Here is a 20,011-nt window from a genome sequence, read left to right on the forward strand (position 1 = left end):
TCGCTTTCTCAAGGAGGTGTGGGATCGGCAGCTCTGACTGAGGGTTTGCGTCGGCCTCTCCGCTGCTCTGAAGTGAGAGCCTGCCGGGCGTGGCTGAGGGGCGCTCCAGTCGCCTCTCTTAGTCATGGTGAACTTGCCTCTCTCATCCACGGTGAACCTGGTTGATGTTCTCCATGGCTAGGTGAGGGGGTGGGGTACTTTCCCGAACACAGCAGACAGGATATATTGTTTATGCCTCAGGGTTAAGTCTACTGTTCATCTATTGCTACAAGTGTCCTCTTGGTGTTCTGCACTTTCCTGCTAACCCCACTGCACTGAGTAGTTTAGCAAATTTGCTATACAACATTGTGCTGTTTTATCTCAACTGATCAACTTTCAGTTCCAACTACATTTATGTTCAAAATGATTTCTTTTCTGAGCCTTAGGGTACCTTGAAAAAACGGTGTAGTTAAATTTATAACGGCACAGTCACGACAAGGGAGACCAAACACAAATGTTCTCATTTTCAAAATGTCCTCTGAGTGAAGGAGGGGAGGTTCCAAGTCTGCCTTCAGGCCCAATCCATCTCTGTCGCTGATGCTTCACCCTGTCCTTGACTAAATCCCCTGGGGAGTGAGAAACATGTAGGCCATTGGGCCGTTTTGGATAGGGCAGCAGTGTATGAAGGCCAATGGGATTTGAGGAAGTCAAAACTCTGCAGGGATGGTTGTTTCCCAGGTGCTACACCTCCCTCGGTGAAGAGATGCCTATTTCTGTGAACCAGCACTGGTGGGGATATTAATATGATAACACCATGACAGTGTGGGCTGCACAGACAATTTTGTGCCCCTAAGGAGCTGTCAATAAAGATATTCACTATGGCCTCCCTGTTAAAGCCCACCACCGTCTATACCTCCATGTGGCTGTAGAGGATACATCCTTCAACGTTCATTTCATATTCATGTTTGTCAAGAATGATACAGCAGCCCGTCTCTGGTGGGGATTTGAGCAAAGACGCTCCGAAAGGCCAAGGGTAATAAGAATCCTTAATATGGCCTGTCTCACTTGGTTGCCGATGATATCATTCCTTCTAAACCCCGGCTAAAGATAAAATACTATTTATTTTCTAACATGCATGCCGGCGTCTCATTCCCACCCCTAGTACCTCCACCCACCCCCGGCTTTTTTGTTGTTTTACCAAGCACTGAAGGTTCTTCTGTCTGTCCTTTGAGACAGGCACTATGATGATAGGTCTCCATCGCTTGTCTATTCCTGAAAAGTAGCTAACCTTGAATGTACAGGTGAGCTCTTTCCCCTCTTAAGCGTTTGCAAATGCAGCTGTGATGACCAGTTGCAAGCTCCAGGAACTCCTAAGTAATGTGACAGTGTCTTTCCGCTGTAATAAGGGGGAATGAGATTTAGAAATGTTCTATTTTTTCCCCTATCCCCATGAATAACATTAAAAATTGAAGCAGTCACAGGAGGAAGAGGGTGATGAAGTAGCTCTTATTAATTATGGCTTTTAATAAATAATGCCGTCACGTCTGGATTTATTCTTCCCGTCCCCGCTCTCATCCGTGCATCCTCCTCTTCTCATGACTGATCAGTTTTTTCAAAGGCGCGGGGACATTTTTCAAAAACGGCGGCACACTTTGTTCCTTACAGTGTGTGAATATTTGCGTTTCCCAAACACGCGTTTCCCTCGAGGTTAGGGATGGGACAGCAATAGGCAAACTATCCAATCATTTTCACAATTTCGTATTGGTGGTCAAGATATATTAGAATGGAATGGATTGGACAGCTACAATATAGGTCTGTTATTGCAACTGTTGGCTAGTTCTGTACAGTGCAATGGTTACAGATATGATTTGAATGTGCTAAACATTGATTATGTAGGACAAACTTTCTCCTTTGAGGTCATTATTGCTAAGAGGTTAAGGTCAAGCAAAGGTCATTTTATTGAAAATACCTAGCTGTCCTTCATACTGTACATACAGTATATTTCGGTCGCCTCCCATGCATGATAAACGGCCATAAATGCTTAGGCCACAGATGTCTAAACCTCCTTCCTAAATGCTTGCTGATGCAAACTGCTTTGTGCTCATCTACCTCCTGCTTCTGTACATTTTCCAGCCTTACTCTTTTGCCAAGCTAAGGCCTCCTCTGGCGTTTGTGCTGAGCTTCAAATCTGGAGATTTATTGTGAGATAAAGTCAGTAGGCCTTTGTGTGTGTCCTGGTCACAGCCAGTCCTCCCCAGAGCAGTGGCCCCGCTGTGACATCCCAGGCTTTGAAAAGAGAGAGAAAAAAATAATTCACATTTAACTCATGAAGGACCAAAAGAGATAGGTGAAAAAGCCCTTCCTGAACGGGGGGGGGGGGGGGGGGGGGGGGGTAAAAACTGAATGAAAGACTGCCCCCCCTCCCCAAATCCTCCTTTCACACCCCCACCCCACCTGTTTCTTCTTCTGCCGATGGGTGCTGAGTCGGGGTTGTCGGTTGATAATCTTATCTGGCTGTGATGGGTAGCAGAGAGGGACAAAAGAGGCCAAGGCACAGTGGAGGTCTGATGGGCTGGCTGATTGCAGAGCTGTCCATCCAATGGTAGCCGGTTTCCATGGAAATGATGAATGACATATGTCCCGAGTGTCACACCGAGTCATCGGGGGACTGATGAATAGGGGCGTCAAGACAGATGATGGACGGTCCATCTAAAATATATATATATATATAAAGTTCAGCTATTATCGTAATAAAGCTGCTTTTAATGTAATTGTTTACAATTGCAGCACCGTTTTAAAATCCAAATGTATAAGTGGTTTCATTTCTCCAATATGGCTTTTCAAATTTGAGTCGTACAACACCTTATATTCCATCATGATATCATTTCACAGTTCATCCCACAAGGACAACAACAAAACCAAACTGCCTTCGACCGAAGATGAGAAGAATATGAGAAAGACTAAAGAGTTTCCACAGGCCAAGATATTTAGGTCAAAGCTTAGTCCCCTCACAGCCTACCCTTTGCTGAACCACATATCCTGGGTCACTTGAGAGCAGACAGAACAGAGGAGGGTAGGAGAGAGAGGCAGATCCTGGGCTGTATGTACCACAGCTTTATGGATACAACAGGGCTGCTAACATTTTACTCGAGCCTGACTATGATAAATGATAACGGACAAATGTGCAGCCCTGCAAAAAACACTGTCCCAGCTGCAACGCACGGCTGAGAATTCAGGTAGAAAGAAGGTTCTGTTCATCTTCCTCTTGCTTTGAAAATCTTTCAACACAGAATCACTTGATCTGTACAGTAGCTTGTTTGGATTTAGCAAACTGGGCGGTGAGTTGCTTATTTACAGTGTTTGCTTTATTAGATTTCAAGGGATCATTTCCTTTATCAGCCAGGAAAAAGTGCGGTTTTCATTTGTCTTTGATTGCTCTTCTCAGTGCTTCGGGCCTTCATTACCCAGGTAAGAGCAGTTTAGTGGTAGCATTTGGGTGCAGGCAAAGTTAAGCAGTAGAACAAAGTCAACATGCTGTACTTTAAAGTGGGAGTAATTGTTTGTTTGGGCAGAAAATAAACGTTGGTGTTTAGTATTGGTCTGATGGAGAGGTTGGGGATCTCCACACAGGTTAAGCAACTAGGTTCACTGTGAGCTTCTCGATGAAATACAATATCTAGCAACGCTAAAGAAGAATATGTACATTTACATTTAGTCATTTAGCAGACGCTCTTATCCAGAGCGACTTACAGTAAGTACAGGGACATTCCCCCCGAAGCAAGTTGGGTGAAGTGCCTTGCCCAAGGACACAATGTCATTTGGCACGGCTGGGAATCGAACTGGCAACCTTAAGATTACTAGCCCGACTCCCTCACCGCTCAGCCATCTGACTCCCATGTAGAAAAAGTTGGAGTATTCTGGACCTATTGAGAAAACCCCTCATGTAAAGGCTGTGTTAGGTGCCTTCCCTGGCTAGCTGTCTTCCCTGGCCTGGTCTTCTTTCGATCCCTACCTACTACAGTATCTCCCTTAGCCTCTTCGATGCTCTCTCTCATAATTCATGTGATGCCTGACACTACTGTTGCTCCCAGGTGAATAGCGGCAGGATCACAGCTTATCCAGTACCCTCCAGAGCTGATCAATGTTTAATGCCGTCTTTCAACGAGCAGATTTTGTCAAAGGAAAAGCGATACTTCTTTTCTTCCTGGATGTTTTCCCCTCCAACTCTAACCTTGGGCGGGGATATGCTCAAGGGAACCTGAGTGTTTGAGGACTTAAGGATGGAAGTGTTTGACCCTTGTCAGTCTCTTTCTCATTTGGCAGTTTGTACAGACTAAAGTAATGAGATTTCTACAGGTAGATAGTGTTTAATATGATCTCATATTTAAAGAGTACATTTTCATCATTTCTGGGGTGTTGCCATTACAGAGAATATTGGTGTTTTTGCAGATAGAAAGTATGTTATTTGTTAGGTTACTTGGGTATTCAGACTGTATTGGTCTGTTATTGGAACCTGGCATATTTGGAATTGAATTTTAGTAATCTTTTTTAACAAGACTTATCCACCTTTGTGTACTGTATTATAAATTAATATAACAGCTACTGTTACATGTTGAGAGGTTGTTACAGTCCACAAACCCTTTCAAATATGTTGTCTCCCTTAAAAATCAGATTTATACTGACCTGAAATAGTAGTGGGCAGTTGTTCTTATAGATAATGCTTGTTACTATTACTTGTTATTGGTGGATGGTGCAAAATAATATGATTCACACTTTCATAATCAAGAATACTGTTGAGAGAAAGTTTTTTTTTTCTAGGTCAAGGAAAGCCATGGCCAGACAGAACAGCAATTCAGAGCCCTTTACTCCACTGACTGCCAGGGTCATCAGTTTGCAAGCTGTCAACAGCTGCATTTCCTTAGCAATTATCCAGTCTTCTCTCTACTGACATTTGACCCACTAAAACTTTCCAAAAGCTTGTAAAAACTTTCCGAATGTAAAATCACATGTAATTTAAGACGTCAGTGTCAAATTAACATGTGGCCCCCTCTCTGAGGCAAGCTTTCAACTGTAAAATATGCATGAAAGCATGCTTGATTGATATTGGTCAACAGTGCACTTGCACTTGTCAGACATGACAGTAGGCTTTCCAAGACTCCCCCACTGACCGACCCTGCCTTGTGAATGATGGAAAAATGGATTTTCTCACCTGCTCACGATGATGAATTGATAAAAGATTAACCGCCAAGGGGAAATTGAGTTAGTGCCACTGGAAATACACATATGGATCTGTAAGCCGAGCTGTCCTGCCACCCCCCACATCCTCTTCACTTACAGCCAACTATTCCGGCCTCCGCACCTATTAGGATATAAATTGGGGATGGCCCTGCAAATCCACTCAGTGTGACTACGCGTTGATCAGACCTTTGCACAATTAATAAACCCATCAAGTGGGGATTTTAGCTCCACCCACCAAAGCATGATATTTACCCGAGGTGGTCAATAGTCACCAGGTTTCAAATTCGATCACCCCAGCTCCATATTTAATAATGTAATATCCCCATCGGTGCCTCGGCCCCGGCCTGCTCCTATTCATCTCAACCTTAATTACCTGGACCCACCTATACGAGGGTGTTCACCAAAATCCAATCTGTACCAACGCCTACGCGTAATCTGCCTCTGTATAAATAATAATGCATGTGTAAATGAAATGTGAAAGATTACATTTGGTCATATGAAGGGTGGTTAGGTATGTGGGGCAGGGCCGCCACAGACGAGGGGGGGGGGGGGGGGGGTGAAACCATCTGCGGGATCAAATAAATATCTGAAGGTTAATTTGTTTTGAAACCTGGAGCAAAATCTTTTGAGCACATCTTATCGCGAGGAGCCATTTATGATGTCATTAGCAGGGGACGGCGGAGACGTCAATAAGGTTAACGGCGGTGATGCGCATCAAAACAACACAACAGGAGACAAGACACTGGAAAGCTAAGGCTTGTGCTACATTTCTGGGAGGTTGACAAACTATACCATTTCTTTCTCGGACTATAACATTTATTTATCAAACCAACTATTTAATTTCTTTCAGATTGAACAACATAATTTAAAATTGAGAACTAGGAACTAGGTAAAACTAGGATTTGAACCTCAGTGGATTGTGTCTTGCATATTTTCAGACAGCCAAGTCTAATTAACATGTGGAAATTAAAAACATTCCCTCCTTCTAGAACATTGATGTTATAAAGTTTCTAATTGAGTGAAGGGATCTTAATAGTGGCCATTCCTTTTCATGTCCCACAAATAGAAAACTTGTTGCAACAGAATGCCAAGTTGCCGGTGTGTTCGTCAATGAAATCCCAGCATGTCTGTCAAATGTCAAACCCTCACTGCATCAGATGAGGATGCAAAAGCAACAGTATTTATAGATTGAGGTAACATCAAGGAGCTCTATTAACCTGTTGAGGTCAAGTCTTTGCAAGTGCTGGAGGGAAGCGATATGAAGCCGCAACATAACCCCCCTTTGTCTCTCTTCACCCTTCTATCTAGCCAGTTCAATTATCTCCTCTGTCTTTATCTCTTTCCTTTGAATGGATGCCTCAGATTGAACATAGATTGCTCTTTGATGCTGAATACACCCATTGGTAATAATTGGTAGGAGCAGATAAGCTGTTTCTTAGAGTTATCAATTTTAATTTTGCATGTTCTGTTTCGGAAAATAATGGATATAATTTTCATCAAACTCATTGGTTTTTAAGTACTTATAAATGCCCTTATATACTAACCATGAAGACTTATTATTTGCCAAACTTTCATATTATGTAAACATTTTATCTCCACAGGAGGAATATGCTTCACTTATGTCTTAATGCATGACATATCATTGCAGCTAGCAATCGTATTTAATTTAGCTGTATGTTATCTCTATTGAGGAAAAGTTCCTCTCTTTCAAAAAGTATAACTAATAGGAATAACTGCAACCACCAGTCCTTGTTCACAGTAAGCAGAGATGTGGTCTTGTACTTGTCAAGCAGAACATTAGGCCTCACATTTGCCAGTAGGAGCACTTTATGAAATGGTACAAATCACCTGTAGGAAAACTACAGGCTTCATGCTGAGCGAACACGGCACATGTCTGCATTTCTCATTGTTTCACCATCAAATGCCAAGGTGATTAATAGCCTCTGCGGAGATGGAGAGAGAGAGGACACATGGGTTAAGAATGGGGAGGGGAGGTGGTGGGAAGAGAGAAGGCATGACAGAGGAAGGTGTGTGTTTGTGAGAGAAAGACAGAAAGAGAGAAAGGGAAAGAGAGAAAAAGAGGAACAGAGAGAGGGGGAAAGGATGAGGACAGAAAGAGAGGGGCAGAGGGGAAAGGTAAGAGGGAGAGAGAAAGGGACAGAGAGAGAGGGTAAGAGGGAGAGAGAGGGACAGAGAGAGAGGGTAAGAGGGAGAGAGAGGGACAGAGAGAGACAGGTTAAGAGGGAGAGAGAGAGAGGGACAGAGGGAGAGGGTAAGAGAGAGAGAGGGACAGAGAGAGAGGGTAAGAGAGAGAGAGAGAGACAGCGAGAGAGGGTAAAAGAGAGAGAGGGACAGAGGGTAAGAGGGAGAGAGAGAGGGACAGAGGGAGAGGGTAAGAGAAAGAGAGGGACAGAGAGAGAGGGTAAGAGGGAGAGAGAGAGGGACAGAGGGAGAGGTTAAGAGAGAGAGAGGGACAGAAAGATAGGGTAAGAGAGAGAGAGGGATAGAGAGAGAGGGTAAGAGGGAGAGAGAGAGGGACAGAGGGAGAGGGTAAGAGGGACAGAGGGAGAGAGAGAGGGAGAGAGAGAGGTAGAAAGAAAGCAGCAGCAAGAGCGAGACCTTTTCAGGATGATTTACAATAGAGACTACTGGAGTATATTCAAATGGAAATGGTGGATTAGTAGAAAACACTATCAGAAAAACATTACATTGTTAAACAGTGACAACTTCCAACTCTGTTCCATGTGAGCAGAACAACAGACACTCATCTCCTCAGTCTTATTAAGGGTAAACACATGGCATGTGTAGCTCTTTGCTCGCTGACTGTGTTGGAGGTTTGGAAAAAACAGCCAACAGCAATAAATGTGTGTGTGAGAGAAACTATATAGATATAATGTACATCAACACAGTGAGAATACATATTTTCTAACCAAGGAAGTTCTGTCATTGCATTTATGTTGTATAAAATGATGTCAGTTATCTTAAATTGTACCATTTCACCTTGAATCCTAATCTTAAACACCAGTGAGACAGCCAAACAATGAAATCCCCAGCAGTTGGTGGATCCCTATAATAAAGAGGCACTTGCAAATCTGACAGAAGATTGGTGACAAAACAATGTGAAATGTAAGGTTTCTGTAAAACATAAATATACTTGTACAAATTACGATGTACGTAGGGACATATGGTGTACGTTATTGTGCAGCAGTTTAGACATATTGCTCATTATGTTACCACAGACAGTTGGTCTTTATCTTAACAATGTAAAATCTGTCAGTTTAACTCCTCATACTGTGGAGTGACAATGCAAAAACAGGACGTTTGATGTGTTAAATGAGCCATTGACAGCTTTCCCATACAACATTAGTATGAAGCAGAGGGGAAAAGAAACTGTGCTATTCTCTCAATGCATTTTATTATAGCTGCAGTTATTCACACAGCCCATCATACTTGAATCAGAAATCTTTAATGAAAATAAGAATAAATGACTGTGTTGTATGGATAATAAAACATATTTAACCAAAGGTTCCTTACTGTCATCTACATGAAACTAACCATCCTGCCTACTATTCTACATCCATGCTAATTTTGAAGTGTAAACGTACAAAATGCTTCACCCCTTACGGAGTTACCCTACTAACAGTAACTGAAGTCATTCAAGGAATGATACTCTGACCCAAAGTAAAGAGCAAACGTCACTCTCCTTAGTTACCATGACAAATTCTTAGAAAAACACAGGCCTCTGTATTACCCAGAATGCAAACTGTAGAGTGCTGAGGCCTTTCTGTCAAACACAGTGAAAAGGTGTGCTCCAAAGTGGTCATTTTACTGTGGGATTTGGAAATGACAACCCCCACCAGCAGTTTTTGAAGTGAAAGGTGCACACCATACAGCTGTCCACTGAATTGGCGAGCACCCCCTGTCTAGCCTATCAGACAGGCACCTGTATTATTCAGAACACAAACTTTAATCCCAAAAGCTGTTCCGGCTGGTTCTCTTCCTTGTTGCTGAGGCCTATGTGTCGTACAAGCAGAAACTGCTGAAAATAATTGAATTGAGCCAAAGTCACAATCCCACACTTGTAGCCATGGACAAGCCTAGGATTTCCTCAACAGGAGAGCCAGAGTAAACACATTGGACTTTGTACCATATTGTCCACATTGCACTTAATGTGCATACTGGCCTCTGATATATTAAAACCAACGTATGCTAAAGCAGACAAAAAGGATTTGCTGTCTTTATGGATATTAAAAAAGGAAAACAAAAAAGGAATCCCTGATCTGAGTGGGAGCAGGTACAACACTGGGTTAAGTCATTTATGGCGACCCAACCTTTTATGATTCCAAACTGTCATGTTTCTGAAACTTGAGCTTTGGAAGGCTTGTTGCAAACCTCCCACCTTCTCCTCTGTCTCCACGCTCCTGTCAGCATCGTGTGATTGATGAAGCACCCTGCCTCCCTGTCTCTCCTCTCTCTCAGTGGCTTTTGTTGTAAGGCAGTTATTATTGATTTAGGTGGAATCAAATCTCTAACGGTGATAACAGTTTTAAATAATGGGCAGATAACAACATGCCTGGTGGATGAAGGCAATCACTACTTCATTACCGTTACCCAAGGAAGACGAGACTTGAGTTAACAAGCAAACATAATGGGATATCAAACGCATCGTGCCACATTGCTACTGCAAGGCTTTAGTTAGCTCTGCATATAAAGTCAAATACACATGGGGTTATTTTCTTTAATGTATCCTGCAACTAGCTCTGTAACCTCAGGGTTCCATAAAGGTACAGATACAATTATTCAGCCGAGGTGCCCTATACTTCCAGAGTACTTGAGATCTTATAATAGGGATACACTTGAATAATGTGCTATTGTTTTTAATTTGTTACCCCAGTATATATATATATTTGTTACTGTTACCAGAGTAATACAGTAAGTATACCAGTGAAGAGGCAACTCAACTTACACTTTCATATTCACGTGAGCAAGAGGTGCTGCAACAACTTCTTTCCGAAAATACAATTTGACAGCAATCCAATGATGAATTGCAAGACCTTACCAGGAGATTAAATATAGCCTCTACTGATATGGTTCATACTGGCAGATGGAGTAACCTAAGAAAAATATATCTGCATAATACAGGATGTCTTTTGTTTCCAAGGTTAACAACACAGAGGCCCTCTTCATGAAAGGACAGGTCGGGTCCTTTAATGTGTGCAGCAGGCTACTGCAGTTGTGTTACCAGTTTGTGGCAGCCAGCACACTGTCCTTTGCTGCGGTGTGGTTGGGAGGCCCCATTAAGACTGGGGAGACCAACAGACTCAACAACCTGGTGAAGCAGGCCAGTCCTGGGTACAAAACTGGACTGTCTGGAAGCAGTGACCATCCTGCATAACCCTTTCCATCTCTTCTATGATAAGCTGGGATGGAGAGCACCTTCAGCCCTGTCTATACTGTTGTTTATATAAAAACATTCATATTATTTATACGTTTATATGTTGATGTTGTTTATATAATATGTTATGTACTTGTCCATAGTTATTTGTTCTTTCATTACTTTCACATCTATATTTTCTTTATTTTTCTGCTGCCGTAACACCCACATTTCCCTACCTGGGGATTAATACAGTTTTATCTTATCTCATCTTAACAGTTGAATTGATTAATAACCTTGAGTTGAGGTGATAGCCAATATTCCTTTTTGAATGCAAATTCTATTGAACAAACTGATTTCCGTGCTCAGCCACTACAGCTAAATACTTTCACGCAATACAGACTAACGACATTAGCATCTTAAAATAGCTTCGTCTTCCTTCATGCAAATCGTACATATCTGTAATTGACAATTAAGCATGCCAAAAACATCCGCCTGCCATTTAATTGCTGTTAATGAGTGCTGGAATGAAGAGCCAGCCAGGTCTACCTGTTGTGTCGCCTTTTCACTGAAATATGCAAACTAACCTTGGTTAAAAGCTCTCACTGGGTTTGGAGTGTAAGGGCGCATTTACATGCGAACCCAGTCAGCATGGCTCCCAAGTTACTGATATGTCGCCCACCGCGCCACCAAACTCCCATTGAGTCAAATGCAGCATGATTACACTTCACACTAGCCAAATTATAATGCAAATAGCGTTCCACCTATTAACCATGCAGCCGATCGAAACGTGCGCTTGTCCCCACAGTGTATGATGTAAATTGCTATGTCACATTAAAATTGACACCGGTAATTCTGTGCATTGTGAAGTTATTGGGTGCCAGATCTTATGAAGCGTTGTGACAGCTATGCAGATGAGTGCATTTTGCCGTACATAGTCAATTTGACACAGTCACAGGGGAGAGATTGCTTTTTGGTGCGAAATGAAACCACACAAATTAAGAAATTACCTCAGAGCAAAATCATTCTCCCAACACCAGCAACACTACAGTTTTAGGATGCTTAAAATGGTGCTCAGTGGTTATTAACCTTAGCCTTATAAGTTCTTAACAGCTAGGGTATGTATGCTTTATTTGCTGTCTGAGTTTTGAATTTCTCATAAACAAACTACACTTGTGAAATGACCTTCTCCTCTTTCCTTAAGTATATTTAAACATCATAGTCCCACAATTTGGAATGGATAATTACTATTGTGAAACTCGTTAGTATTTCGGAGACAGCATAGAAATTCCCAATAACTGGGTTTCACATTAGTGTCAAGGGGGGAAGTCTACGACCTGAGAAATGGTCCTGCCAAGACCCATCTCATTGAAGTGATTCATGCTCAATATACACGCAAGTGCACTGACTAATCTGTCCTAAATGAGCATTGCCAGGCTAACTATGTGGAAAGCAGGCGATGTTCCCCTGAAATACAAAGACAAGTGGTGTAATTCGCCACCTTCTGTCACAGCATGACTACGCTGCCGAGACAGCCAGTGGGCTCATCATTAAAAAAAAGTGTATGTCATTTCGAAGCGATCCGAACCCACTTCGGGCTCTGTGGTTTTGGAGAGTGTACTCCTGGCGCTTGCTGATTGGGGCCCTAATTAGTGTGCTTTGTTAATGGCAGGTAGTGTCAGGTGCTAACGAGGAGCTGATTGGAGTGTGTGGGGAGAGATGATTGGGACGACTCGCAGCTCAAAGTTAAACACCTCCTCGATGAGGAGAGTGATCCGAGACAGTAGAGTTGCTGGGGGGGGGGGGGGGGGGGGGGGGGTTGTGTTACGCAGCTACATCATCGGAGAGCCACAACGAAAGGTCTGTCTGGACACTTCATTTAAAAAATATTTTTTTAGAACAGGAAATGTAAGGGGGAGAGAAAGGGAAGGACATGCTGGAAATAGCCCGGGTTGGATTTGAACTCGGGCCACTATCCGTGCCAATCTTGGCACGGATACAGTCAGAAAACAGCTTAATTTACTTAATCTTGGACAATCTCTTCTCTTTCTGCTGTATTGCACACTCTATAACTCAATCTTCACACACATCAGACTCTCAGACTAGCTTCCAATCTTTCAGGCCTCGTCTTATATATGTTGCATAGCTTAGTTTCCAGTGTGACCACTGCCTTTTAGAGCAATACAAGACAGTGTGCCAAGTTTTGTCCTGCTTAAAAAATATATTTTAAATTTCTATACTAAATCATCCTTAATAAGTGGTTTGAAAAAAGTCAAACATATGAAATGTATTATTACAAAACTATTTTAAGATCTTTCTAAGTTAGGGCTCAGTCCTTAGATGTAATTAATTGCAATTTAGCACTTCTATGACCTTGTGTGTATGAGTATGTTAGTTTGTATGTGAGAAGTAGAGTGTGATCTTTGTGCGAATGTTGTGTCAGAAGAAGCAGGGCAACAGTTCATCATGGAGATAGCTTAGAAGGGAGGGCGAGCAAAGGTTCGGCAAAGAAGACGGGGGAAAGAGAAGGCTCTGGTGATATTTTAGCCTCTCGCACACAAACACAACTGTATCACTGGAGAAGTTCAAGTCCTAAATGCACACCAGAGAGTGCCAGGCTCGCCAAATGAGTCCTCAAGAGACCTCGCTCCACACCTGCAGTCATCTTTCAAACCTTATAATTGGTTCTCTTCAGTCTGCTGACGCCTTCATGTCAAAGATTGGGTTACTTAGTGCCGCAACTCAAAGGTCTGGGTTCGTACCACGAATCCCATCCCGACGTACAGTGTGGGTCATCTTTTTAAAGGTCTGGCATTCAGGAGAACATTATCTAGTCATGTGACAAACACAATGACATATCACTTGTTTCCTCTCCAGCTTCTGTCACTTTGGATTGAGGTTTTGTAATGTGAATAATATGTGACCTTCAAGCAAAATATCAGTGTGATTAAGTCACATATAATGTTGCTGTTTTTGGCATGGGTAAAGCTGTGAAACAAGAATCATTGAGCAGAAGAGAGACTACTGAGTTTATTTCTCTCAGTGTTTCTCATTTGGCAGACAGCCTTCCTTGTGAGTCATGACTCTATCTGAGGGTACTGCGATGTAGTGTGGGAGGACAGGTGGCGTGACGGTAGTGTGTGTGATTCTGTGTATTGGCGAGAAGCGTGTGTATGTGAGGAGGGCAGTGTGACAGCTGAGTGTGTATGTGTCAGGAACGTGTGTGTGTGTGGGGGTCAGGTGGCTGAGCGGTTAGGGAGTCGGGCTATTAATCGGAAGGTTGTTGGTTTGATTCCCGGCCGTGCAAAATGATGTTGTGTCCTTGGGCAAGGCACTTCACCCTACTTGTCTCGGGGAGAATGTCCCTGTACTTACTGTAAGTCGCTCTGGATAAGAGCGTCTGCTAAATGACTAAATGTAAATGTAATGTGTTAGACAGGGAGGAGTGCCCCCACTGGCCAAGAAGGAAGGAGATGAGGTGTGCAAGCCATGGTGAAGAAGGGAGGATTTCCACACATCTAAGAGCTGTCACACCTTGACTCATCAGAAGCTATTTCAAATTTTGAAAACAGGAAGATGGCTTACATTTTTTAAATGACATTTATGTCTGTTGGCAGCCCATGCAGCATTTTTCGTTTTCAGGTAAAACATTTCCCAATTAAACCTCTCTAAAGATAGACTGTTGCCTTGAGTTTTGCGGATATCACTCATGGAAATGTGCGGGTGAGGTACTCACCTCAAGTTGTATGTCTGAAAAATGAAGTGGACCAAGCTTGGCCAGAGTTGGAAAGATGTTGGCAGAGTGATGCCATTTTGAGCACTCGCCGTGAGCAGATGAATGTGTTTGTCCTGGGAAAATGACAGATGAGGACATGCCATACAATGTTTTGATGGATGACAGCAAGAACACACCACAGATAGGTTTCAACGAGGACCTGAGGAGTTTACTATTGATTTGTTGCTACTTATGGCCCCTCCTTTGTTTCTAACCAGGGCTACATGTACTGTACATTTGAAGACCGGATGGAAAAGGATAGATGATGGTGAACAGAGTATTGGACATTGCAGAATGTTAACATATTAATTAAATTAAACACTAAAGGCCAGATATTCCATTTTGTGCAATTTAATGTTGGTGCATGTTCTGGTATAATGTACATTCTTTGGCAAAAAAATAATAATATACTTCTTAGAAGAAATTCCATACCACGTAATGCAATCGTGTTTGAAAATAGAAACAATGAATGAAATGATTCAAAACAGTTTATTTTTTTTATTTTTTTTTCCAGACAAACACATTGATTTCTGGACCACAGTAGAGGATGGAAACCTTTCACAAACATTTTCATTATTATCATTATTTGAAAATACAAATATAAAATTATACTTTCCACATCTGAGATGTGAGAGACCCCCATCCACTTTAGTTTTTATTTTTACAACAGGGCTTGAGCAAGCCATACAAGAAGACCTGAAAGATGCTTTCAGACAGTCAGTCCGTTCAGTCAGCTCTCACGGTAAAAAGTCCGTTAACATTAAAAAATGGGCAAGTGTTAGGAATGGGCAAGGCAATCAGAGAGAGTGAACCCTGGAGGGGCCATGAAAGACAAACATCTATAAGGTCACCTGTCAGAGAAATGCACATGACATTTGTGACAGTACTGTATTTTCTTCTGCTCACCTACAGCGCACACACTTCTAATGTGTGGCCAACCATCATCTGTCAGTTTGAAACAATTGTACTATAACCCAAGTATCATTAACAGCTCTACATCCCACATTTTCCAGTACAGCCATTTTGTAGCATAATGGAAAAAAATGAAATATGTCAAGTGTGACATGTATGTGAAACAAACAATGTTTGGCTACTTCAACATTTCAGAGCGTAAGGAGGTCAGTTAATCTAAAATGAGCCCTCAGCCATGAGACACAAACAAATATTTAACAGATATATACACTCATATATCCTTAATCAGTGTACATGTATATACATATGTACCTGGTATTATAGTATGTGTGCGCTATCTTAATTCAGTGACGGGATGATCGTTTGGCCATTGCCTAGCACTTGCCTCAAGATTCAAGTTTAAATGGATACGGTAGTACGCTCCCATTATAACCCAACACCTTCCAGGTCGTATTTTTTCTTTGTTTTGTTGTTGTTTTTTTGCTCTTTTTATAATAATTTTTTAAACCAACAATTATCCAATGAATACCTAGCAAGATGTATAACATTCATTAGCTGTAAACTGCTGTCAATGTGAAATTAAAGTACAGCAACAGAGCCATGCTACCTTAAAGTCCAAGCTACGAGATATAAAAAAAAAAAAAAGAAACTAATGAATGAAACTAATGAATGATGGTATTGACTATTTTAATGAAAACCAGCTTTTACATTAATCAAATGCTAAACCAGGACATCATTTTGTGTGAAGACAGGGAGACATTAAACGTCTGCTGTTCTGGAGATTTTCTCTCTCTTCATCTGCACTCAATTGGACAAAACGCGAAAATAGTATTACGTTTACCTGTTCTACAAAGGCTTCAAAGTGCAGCTATCACTATGAGAAGAGAAATCTTTTGACACTATTGTGATATTGTGAAAACTATACATAATCTTGTAGTGGCACCACTGCACACATGGCACTGAGACAAGAACTTATCCAGACAGCACATTAGGGTTTATGGTCTTATCACTATAAGATCTATCCTAAAAAAGTCCTCAGATAAAAAAAATACACCCTGTTTAAAAATACTTCCAATGGTGCTCTTATAAATTACATTAATCTCACTAACTCGCTTACTTCTATACTAATCAATAACTTTCGCACAGGAAGATAAGATAAATTATTGCACACAGCAAATTCATACTGTACCAACAATCACTTCAAAGTATACCTGGCATTTGATGTACCATAATTAGAAATGTAAATGAATAACAATACGATGTAATTTCAGTTTGATAACAACATTTTTTGACACCCTGGCTTTGATTAGTTAAGAGCTGGTTCCAAGAGTATAAAATAATTCCCAAAAATTAATCCAAACCGAAGTATTAAATAAATTTAAGTTAACAAGTAAAAAAATAAATTTAAAAATCCTAATTAGTAGTGTTATGGGCAACTTGGATATTTTAAGTGTTACAAATATTAAACGTGGAGTTTAGATTAATGATATCCATAATAGTTATTATTGTTATTATTACCATTATAATCATTAATCTAGTTTAACTTCCTAAAAATATAAGATTTTTCCATTTATGTGATAAACTCCATCATGTTTATAACCATAGATGTGTCTCTCATGAAAAAAAGGAAAAGCCGTTTTGCATATCTAGCATTAGCATTTAAGGTAGTATGGCACACCCCTTTAGAAACATTCAAGGGTGGGGATCCAATTAATGCCTTGTTTACAATTCGATCTTTCAGCAATTTATTTTCTTAAAATGTTTTCAATGAGAGCTTTGGTTAGATGAAACCAAGTGAGATCAGCAAAACAGAAAATAGGTGGGAAAATGCTACCAAAACAAATGTCAGCATTTTTGTTTAACTATGATAAGAGAAAGTTCTATCCTTACTGGTCCTAAATTGGCTAATAACTACATCTACTTCTTAATTTAACTATATAACATCTACCACTAGATACTAGGAGAGAGAGACAGAAGAAGAGCGACAAAGGGAGAGTGAGAGGGAAGAAAGAGGGGTCAACAAAGAAGTGTATAGACCACTACACTGGCATCAAAGACAGCACTTTGTTACAAGGTAATTAGCAATTTTCTTTTTTCACACGTTACTGAAATACATTGATGATCAACATAAGATTATTTTATAAGGTGACAGGGAATGGAGAGAGAATCTGATGGATGTACAGTACATAATATTTATTATTGTTAGCATTATAATTATTATTATCATTTATATAATCATTAACAACCACAAAAATATTGATACAAATCCTTCTTAAAAATTGAAAGCATTCAAGGGTGGGAGCATACGTCTTCTCTTTTGAATTGATAGCATGTATTTTTGTTTTAGATCCTTAGATTATTACTTGATGAAGTCCCCATCTAAATTGTAAAAATAATCCAGCACTCTGCTTCATATGGTTTTGAACAAACTGAAGCAAAACCGACATACATAAACATATCTGCATTGAGAAACAAATCAACATATAAACACATTAAATCCTTTATAATTTTGAATTTCAAAGATCTGCTTCTAATTTGAGAGCTAATCCTTATTTACATCAGCTTTAGTGTTAACTTCCTTGCTCTTTTTTACATACCAAGTATTTTTTTGGAAACTCTTAAGCAGAACATTTGAGAACGTATAATCCAATTGCAATATTCTAGAAGAACAATCCTTCATATCCCTGGAACCGGACCATTTCAAATAGCCAACACTTGAAATGTGCAAATATAATATGGTCACAACCTTTTTGATAAAGTCACAGTGCAACAACTTGTTTTATTTAATCCATTCGCATTCTGTTTCAGCCTACAATAAATTAATTTGTCTTTTTTCCAAGACAAAACTCACAGGACTGAGGTAACAAAAGATTTCCATCCTACTTAATAATAATCATTTAACATCCAAGAGGTTGAATATATCTGCCTTTAAATATAGCCTCCATCACATTAAAACTAAGTTCTTTTTAAAAGAATAAAACAAAAAGCTGAAATAACTTTAACAAAACTGAAGACAATCATTCAAAGTCAAATGAAACATTGAAATGTTGCAGATAAGTGTGAAATGTTTGGGACACTCTTCAGCATAACATTTTTGTCCTACGGATACACAATAAAAGTGTGCTTTGGATTTTGTCATGGTTTTCTTTTTATAGTATTGACTTTCAAAGTCGCAGCGACAAAATATTTTACTTGCAAGAGTCAAAAGAAGTCTGGTTTGAAGGACATTTTGTTAAAATGTCCAGTGTTAACCTTGTGTCATCTTTATGAAGCTGTGCACATCTTAGCTTACCATGTAGACAATATGCTGGTATGACATTGGCCACAGTAGGAAAGCTGACATTATTTACAGAGCAAGCCAACAGTGTTCTCATCTCAATGGTGTCTATAATGGCCTTTGTGCTACAAATGGATTTTTGTTTGACTTTTCAATGTTCTCTTGGACACTTGCACCCGAGCACAGTACGACCCTCTCTGGTGAACCATCACAAAAATATGGTTCTCTCTCTGAAACCATTATATGCAGTGAAGTAATATTTACATGATAATATTCCTCTTTTTTAAAATCTGAATTCACAAAGTATTAAAAAGAAACTTTTTTTCTTCCTCCGGACAACAAAAACATTTATAAAAAAGGACTTTGAAAATATTGTAGTCCTCTTATTGCCCAAAATAGGTAAATATGGTAACGATATTACAAGGAAGAGGAAAATTTAAAGAATAAGCGAATAAAATGTATTAGTATACCCTTTTATTTGAACCGAAGCTATCTCTTTTCAAGCCTCATAGGTTAATATCAGTTGTCTTGTGTGTGCAAACTGACACCCGAAGATGTTTTTATTACCAATGGTAATAAAAACAACAATCCATTACAACATAACTCTAAATAAGAAAACAAAACTGAATCAAACCAGTTTACATATATATCGTTACTCTTTTCTGAGAGGATAAAGATACACAAAAATATTGAATACAATCTAAAGCTTAATCTAAACTTGAACAAAGAAAGACACAAAACGCAAGAAAAATCTAAACCGATTGAAATAAGGATAAAGTGATAAAGAAAAATCAAAACAACATCAACAAATCCTACACAAAGATACTGGGTTACGCTTGGATAGTATCTGAAAAGCCAGGTTTGGATTATAGTACAGCAGATTGTAGTCTTTTTTCTGAGATGATTCCGATTGATCTTTTTGTTCTTCACCTGGTGCCACCTCCATTCTCCGTCTGTGTGTGGATGCTGTAATGCTTGCTGTTATATGGCATCACCTGTACACAGAAGCAGTTAGAAACTCCGACCCGTCTTCCCCGGGCCTCCTGTTATACTCTGCTGAAATCACAAACAGACACATTTCCAAGCCAGTCAGAACCAAAAGCTCTTAGATTTAAAAGTGTTGTGCTTTTGGGTATAAGCTGTCTCCCAAAAATCTGACCCTCGATCTCAAGTGTGCACGTAGCATATTTCCCTTTATTTCCACTCAATGGAAGAATCAACAATGACAACAATTAATAAAAAAAAACATATGGAGAAAAGGTCACAAGCCCATTTTGACTGTAAATCGCAAGTGCACACTTGGGGGAGAAGGATAAAGATTTGGGAAAGGGGATAAGTGCATTGTGTCAGAAATAATGTATTCCTCAACTGCACATATCTTGCACTGTGCCATATTCCTCTTGAAATGTCATTTCTTATTTCAAAAATTTTACAAGCTGTACAGAAAAGTATTGGT

The 20,011-nt window shown here is 40.2% G+C and overlaps 1 protein-coding gene across 7 annotated transcripts in view; it reads right to left on the reverse strand.

The window, feature by feature from the left end:
* Nucleotides 1–17,450: 17,450 nt before the first annotated feature.
* msi2b (musashi RNA-binding protein 2b) overlaps nucleotides 17,451–20,011 on the reverse strand; it is a 175,550-nt gene continuing 172,989 nt past the window's right edge. For 3 of the 7 annotated variants that reach the window (XM_067245882.1, XM_067245876.1, XM_067245880.1), the window contains one exon: nucleotides 17,451–19,550. In XM_067245882.1, coding sequence (XP_067101983.1) covers nucleotides 19,482–19,550 — 69 coding nt within the window. In that variant the 3' untranslated portion in view covers nucleotides 17,451–19,481. Of the gene's footprint in view, nucleotides 19,612–20,011 lie in introns of all 7 variants that reach the window. The other 4 variants (XM_067245881.1, XM_067245879.1, XM_067245877.1 and 1 more) reach the window with 2 other exon arrangements.

The sequence above is a fragment of the Osmerus mordax genome, chromosome 11 (assembly GCF_038355195.1).
Source record: "Osmerus mordax isolate fOsmMor3 chromosome 11, fOsmMor3.pri, whole genome shotgun sequence".
Classification (NCBI taxonomy): Eukaryota; Metazoa; Chordata; class Actinopteri; order Osmeriformes; family Osmeridae; genus Osmerus; species Osmerus mordax.